Raw genomic sequence first — 6,870 nt, forward strand, 5'->3', positions numbered from 1 at the left:
GGTTATTATTGGAAACCGTTTGGAATCATTTGAATATGGCGAGATAAAACTGCGGTAGTACAATGTGTTTCTCACTTCCAATGGGATGCAAAATTATTACTGTTGCGCTGGTTTTATGCAAACATGCATAGAAGTTACGTCTTTTTGTAGTTAAGTGGAGAGATGAGTTAATCACGGCTGTAAAAGCCTCAACAGCTTGAATTGTTGCTGCAAAATTCCAATAAAATTGTTTGCACGCAAATTATTTTTAAAAGCCAATTACACAATCTTGAAATCCCGTATTAAAGGACTTAAACCCTTTTTTGTATCTTCCTATTGTAGGCACTGAAAAAATAACTTCAAACGAGACTTTAGGAACTACCATTCATTCGAACGTTGTGGGAGAAATAGAATGCCTCCTCGAGCGGCGTCCTGCACTCAGCACTCAATTCAATCTTATTGAAATATTCTATTTAAACGAACTCATTCCTGATGTCTAACGCTCATATCATCAACGTTCAAAATCATGGAATAAAACAACATAAATCTTCCGACTGTATCAAAGGAAACGCCTATTGTGTTGTCACCTTCATAATTCCTCCCCCCCCACTCCTCCCGCTTTCCAACAACATAACGCACAACCCCATTTGAGAAGCATTCGCAACTCTATCCCATTTCTCTATGGTGGTGCCCTCTATAGAATCCAGCAATAGGATCCCGTGGGCACTTATCTATGGTCCTGGGAACATCCTAGAGCGGTGACCTTTATAAGTGGTGCGCAGGCGCGGCCCCACTTTCTTTCCGCTCAGCGAGGTATGTACGCGTGTGGTGGCGGTAACGCGGTTGAGGGAAGGGTGAAACTGACTAGGCCCCAGACCGGGTCACGCTTTGAGCGCCGGGACTGAAATACTTGTACCTCTTTCTCTTTCAGAGCCGCAGTCATGGGCCGCCGACCAGCACGTTGGTGAGTTGGGGAAGCGCTTCATCCCCGGGATCGAGCAAAGGGAGAGCGTGGCTGGCTTTTTCCTTTTGGAAGAGGCGATGTGCTTCTTCCTGAGGGAGGGAAAAATGTCACACTTTTTTTTTTTAATTAGGGTGTTTTCATTTTTAAAAAAATGATCTCTAAATCAAGAAAGAAAAGTTATATATTTTACCATCCCTGTACCATAATTCTCATTTGGTTACCGTTGTTTAAGCATGTTTTTTTATCTAGAATCATTTATATTAGAAGACACGACTTTTCTTTCTTGATTTAAAATGTACAACATGATTTGAATGAAGTATATGTTAAGGACTCTGGAAGAAACGCACGGAATAGATTTGTAACCAATCGATACGCTTTCAACAAGATGTAACGAAAGATGATTCTTTTTTATTTTTCTTTCTGTTTAATTAAAACAATAAAAAAATTTCTCCCCAAAAAAAAAGATATCCGAAAGGTTTAACTTCGCAATTTTTACACGATCCGATAAATATTCTATAAATGTGTCCGTTTTATTAAGATGATAAATACTGGCAAATATATACCATATGAACAAAACACAAATACCCCTTTGGGGGTCCTCCATAGATTTTAAAAGTGAAAAATGGCTCTGAGAACAAAAACTTTTTAAGAAACACAGTATACAGGCTGCAGTGATCCGGACAGTCACTGATGGCAACAGAAATATTTTTGCTGCCAAGATATGGGATGCCTAAGTAATACTATTAACCATGGTTTAGAGAAAAGTCCATCATAAGGACTTTTGCATTACAAAGTCCATAATAAGGAGAAGGAGCTGTTCAGCCCTGCATCTCTCCCCAGTAGTAGTCAGTTGTGAGCAAGATATGAAAGGAATAGTTATTTCTAATACTTATCCCTGATTCTGATATGTTGGCATTGCCTTCATAGCATTGATGAGTGAACATTTAGCAACAGTCTAATCTTTTTTTGCAATGTGCACATAACATGGGTTTAACAGGTGAGATCATTTAAACTGCAGATCTGATTTACAGCTTCTTTGTAACATACTGGGTTTGGATATGCTTTCATGCGAGTCAACAGCCTACACCAGGCAGCATTGTTGATGTTCTCTGATGGGAGGGGTGTTTAGAGAAAGCATTCTAAAATTGGATCCCCCCCCCCCCAAAGGGTGGTTAACTTGAAATCTAAGTGAGCAGGCTCTACAAAATATGCTGTCAGGCTTGCAGGAATGAAGTGAAGAACATAGCCAGAGTGACATTTAAGAGAAGGCTAAATCCACAAGTTTTATCCACCTGTCAGAACTTTGCCAATCACAGAAACACTGACTGATTAACAGTTTCCCTCTACCATTCGGTGTGACATGTAAAAGTATCAATAGATGGTACTGGATAGCAAATTTCAGGATTGTCCATTATTTTACATTTCTAGTCTTTTGCTTCATGATGCAGGGCAGCTTTGAATTGAAGTTGTTACAGAGTAGGTACTGGCAAAAAGAACTTACCTGGAAATAAAGCATAAACTTTCCAGTGGCAAGTGAACAAATTGCCAAGAGGGCTGGAACATTTTGTTCCATTTTGATTAATATAAAAATGCAAGTATGTGCTGCAGGAAGCAGTTCTCTGCTATATCTCTGCCACTTTTCTTCAGATCAATAAATGGCGCTGTACTAGAAGGGTGATATTATATAATTACCTCTAAAGCCAGTTTCTTGATCTCCCCTGCTGCTCCATTTCAGTAACATTGATTAATTGGAAATTGTTAAGACCACCCTACTAAAGAATAGCTCTCAACTTATATTTCACCAAAAGAGGATAGCACCAATTTATTTAAATCAAGGAACTATAGTTTCCTACTCACGACTTTTATTTTTCTCTAGTTATCGATACTGCAAGAATAAGCCTTATCCTAAGTCCCGCTTCTGCAGGGGTGTTCCTGGTAAGTAGAACGTTAACATTTCTTGGATTTAAATAGTATTTAAAAATCTATGTAATAATATGCATATCTGTAATTTTGGAGAGCCATGTAATATTGATTCTGATCCTTTTCTGGCTAAAAGGACCCAGTTGCCTCATCAAAATATTAGTTCCTAATTTAGTCGGTAATTTCACAATTGATAATATCAGAAATCGATGCTCATTTATTTCAATATGATCTCATGTAGGAATGTTTATTCCCCCCCCCCTTTTTTTTTTTCAGATCCCAAGATCAGGATATTTGATCTGGGCAGGAAAAAGGCCAAGGTTGATGAGTTCCCACTCTGTGGGCACATGGTGTCAGATGAATATGAGCAATTGTCATCAGAAGGTAAGTAGAAGATAATACAGCCTATTTGCTCAAATGCTACTGGTTTGTAATCTGCTATATTTATACCTTGTGTTTTCTTTTAGCTCTAGAAGCTGCTCGTATCTGTGCCAACAAATACATGGTGAAGAGTTGTGGCAAGGACGGTTTTCACATCCGTGTGCGCCTGCACCCCTTCCATGTCATCCGCATCAACAAAATGTTATCATGTGCTGGAGCTGACAGGTGAAGAATGGGTTACACAGAACCAGTTTTGGTGTGTCTGGCATGTGTGAAAGCATGAGAATGAAGTTGCAGTCAATTAAGCCGACCAACCACTGTTGCTATCAGCGGCTGGTGTGCACTGTCTGCACACAACAATTCCCTTGGTTGTGTACGTGCTCTGTTGATTGTACAGAGCACCTTAAGGGACCTTGGGAACATATATTAGTCAAGTATAGCAACAAGTAGAATGTGAGCGGTGGGGTTCAGTGTTGAGAAATCACACTAAAAAAGCTTGATTGGTAGTTTGTTGAGGTCACCAGCATCAGTGCAATGTACAAATTGTAAGTTATGCTTTGGCTTCTTATTAGGCTCCAGACTGGAATGCGTGGTGCTTTTGGCAAGCCTCAGGGCACTGTGGCCCGTGTCCACATTGGCCAAGTCATCATGTCCATCCGCACCAAGGTGCAAAACAAGGAGCATGTTATTGAAGCGCTGCGCAGAGCCAAATTCAAATTTCCCGGACGTCAGAAGGTAGGTTTTGCAAATACGTTAAAATATCTCGGTTTGCTTGGGAGATCATGTCACTGCGTTGCAAATCTGATTTGTTACACTTATGTCTCCATAATCCAATAATCCAAATAGATCTGTCAGTTCCATAAGGGTTCCTTTTTATTCTTTCCAAACCCATTTGAGTGTTGGAAATAAATCACCTACTGGATTTGGGCTTCTTATTTGTTGGCAGGATACTTCTGACTAGTGAATACAATTGGAATAAATGGGAGTGCAGAAATAGGGGGAGAAACGTAGTAACATTGCCTAAGTCTGGCTGGGGAGTGCAGAGAAAAGTAATGTTCCCAGTGCATCTATATGGGAGGATGGTAATGTTTCTCAATCTGAGCAAACCGCTTAGAGAGGGCTACAAAGCACTGTGAAGCGGTATCTAAGTCTAAATGCTATTCCTATCCCTCTTTTCTCCCCTCTTCTGCTCACATGATCCAGAGCTGGCTGTTCCCCAGTACACAAATACACTGTAGCATTCAGATGAAGCATGTGGGAAACACATATACCTTGTTTCCCTGAAAATAAGACAGGGTCTTATATTTTTTGATGAAATATGACCTTGGGCTTATTAGAAGAGGAGGGATTATTATTTTTCAGGTGCAGGAAGCAGGAAGCCCACCAGCCCCACCCTCGTTCCCACCATCTGCTTGCCTGCAGCCACAATGACCCAAGTTCTCCTTGCATCCTGGCCTTCGCCTACTCTGCTTGCTGGCTGTGGAACAGCTGACTGTGCTGCTCTGGCCTGGGAGGGAGCTCTTCCTGGCAGAACAAACGAACACACACACACACACACACACACACACACACCCTCCAAGGTAGCCACATCCCTTCACTAACTTGCTTTCCAGCTCCATTCTCCGCTCCACGTGCAGGACAAGAAAAGTAGACTGTGTGCCTATGATAAAAAAAATACCAGAAAATACCTTCCAAGTTCTCGCAAAAAAAAAAAAAGATCTTGCGAAGTTGGAAGTAGTCCCACAAACTACTTTTCTTGCCCTGCACATGGCAGTGGGGAATGGAGCAGGAAAGCAGGTTAGTGGAGGGATGTGGCTGCCTTGGGAGGGTTGGGGGGTTAGGGATCTCTTTCTCACACACACATACACACCATCCTTTCCTTGGGAGCTCTGCACAGATGCAGAGAAGGCTTCGGATAGAGCATTTGGGGGGGGGGGTGTCTGCACTGAGATCCCAAGCAAAGAACGATTGCCAGGAAAAGGGGGGATTTTGCCTCTTATCCTGTTCTGAGCCTGTGCTGAGCTTCAGAACAGGGTAAGAGGAAGGAAAATTTCCCCTCCCCATTTTCAAACCATTTGCAAAAATGCCTCATTCCAAGCCTTCAATCCTGCAATCCTGGAATATGCTGAAGGCTCAGAAGGTTTTTGCAAACCGTTTGAAAATATGGAGGGGGATATTCCTGCCTCTGCCCCTGTTCTGAAGGTCACAGACTGAAAACAGGATAAGAGACCAAATCCTCCCTCCCATATGCCTTCAATCCTAGATAATGTGAAGGCTTGAGATGTGGCGTTTTTCAAACCTCTTGGAAATGGGGAGGGGGGATTTCGCCTCTTATCCTGTTCTCAGTCTGTGCTGACCTTCAGAACAGGGAGAGAGGCAGTAATATCTCCCTCCCCATTTTCAAGCCATTTGCAAAAACGCCCCATTTCGAGCCTTCAATGTGAATATGCAGGTGAGAAGCGACCTCCTGTAGGCATTAAAATCCATACACCTGGGACATTGGAAGAAGTCCTGCGAGGAGACGCTGCTGCTGAAGTGCAGGAAATCTCCCCCCCCCCCCCCAACCTGCAGATCGTCCTTTCAAAGAGGAGTTTCACCAGGACGAAGAGGTGGCTGAAGGTGGTGTTTGTGTCGCCTTCATCCTGGTGAAACTCCTCTTTGAAAGGACGATCTGCAGGTTTGGGGGGGGGGGATTTCCTGCACTTCGGCAGCAGCGTCTCCTCGCATGGCTTCTTCCATGACTTCTTTTCCTGTTCCGTGGATGGAATTGCGAGCTGTGACTGTCACCGTTAGGCAAGGAGGGCATGAGGCATTTGGGTTGTGTTGCTTGGCCTCCAGCTGCTTTTGCAGCCACAATTGGCTGCAAAAGCGACTGGTGTTTGCTGGAGGCCGAGGCCTGAACAGCACCCGCAAATCCGCTGTTCTGTGAATGGAGCGGCCCAGCTGATCTGATTAAGGGGCCAAGAAGCCCTGAGGTGACCAGGGAGGGGAAGGGCTGCCCCCTGTTCTGGCTAAACCCACCCCTTCACTAGGGCTTATTTTCGGGGGAGGCTTTATATTTTGGCCCACTGCGAAAATCTGGCATGGCCTTAGTTTCAGGACATGTCGTATTTTCGGGGAAACCCAGTAGTTCAGCACAGAGAAGAAAGTAGAGAAGCCTCCTATGTCCACTGCTGATAAAGGGGTTGGGAAGCAATCCAAGAGACATGTTCTCCATTCTTTCCCTGCCTTGTTCGTATGTTATGGTAACGGCCTCTAGATGGAATGAGAATGTAGGCATTTCTGACTCTTTGAAGATAGTTATAGAGGCTGCCTTTTCTGCACAGATTGGATTCCTGGCCATTCTTCTCATTTATTTTCTCTCCTTCCCTTTTCCAGATCCATATTTCTAAGAAATGGGGCTTCACCAAATTCAATGCTGATATGTTTGAGGATATGGTGTCTGAGAAGCGCCTCATCCCTGACGGCTGTGGAGTTAAATACATACCCAACAGGGGTCCTTTAGATAAATGGCGTGCCTTGCATGCAGCATGAGAGTCTGATGTAACTAGAGGACCACTGTGCTAATTTCTTAACAGAAAAGGGCATCAAAATAAAGAGCTCCGTGTACCTACTGTGTGATTGTT

At 43.3% G+C, this 6,870-nt stretch overlaps 1 protein-coding gene and 1 non-coding gene across 2 annotated transcripts; both read left to right on the top strand.

Annotated features, from left to right (window-relative positions):
- The first annotated feature begins 838 nt into the window (after nucleotides 1-838).
- On the top strand, nucleotides 839-6,858 carry RPL10 (ribosomal protein L10). The gene is made up of 6 exons (XM_032211787.1): nucleotides 839-943; nucleotides 2,820-2,878; nucleotides 3,140-3,247; nucleotides 3,331-3,469; nucleotides 3,817-3,979; nucleotides 6,623-6,858. The coding sequence occupies exons 1-6, from the start codon at nucleotides 921-923 to the stop codon at nucleotides 6,776-6,778; spliced, it is 648 nt and encodes a 215-aa protein (XP_032067678.1). The 5' UTR covers nucleotides 839-920; the 3' UTR covers nucleotides 6,779-6,858.
- LOC116505118 lies at nucleotides 3,536-3,669 on the top strand. Its single transcript, XR_004254901.1, has one exon. It is a non-coding gene; the product is annotated as a small nucleolar RNA SNORA70 (small nucleolar RNA).
- Nucleotides 6,859-6,870: the final 12 nt, after the last annotated feature.

The sequence above is a fragment of the Thamnophis elegans genome, chromosome 2, assembly GCF_009769535.1.
Source record: "Thamnophis elegans isolate rThaEle1 chromosome 2, rThaEle1.pri, whole genome shotgun sequence".
Classification (NCBI taxonomy): Eukaryota; Metazoa; Chordata; class Lepidosauria; order Squamata; family Colubridae; genus Thamnophis; species Thamnophis elegans.

What these genes read in the sequence shown, in the direction of transcription:
- RPL10 (XM_032211787.1), top strand. Translation starts at nt 921, where the DNA reads ATGGGCCGCCGACCAGCACGTTG. An exon ending in CTTCTGCAGGGGTGTTCCTG is followed by an intron (nt 2,879 to 3,139) that starts GTAAGTAGAACG and finishes TTTTTTTTTCAG; the next exon opens with ATCCCAAGATCAGGATATTT. An exon ending in TCATGTGCTGGAGCTGACAG is followed by an intron (nt 3,470 to 3,816) that starts GTGAAGAATGGG and finishes GCTTCTTATTAG; the next exon opens with GCTCCAGACTGGAATGCGTG.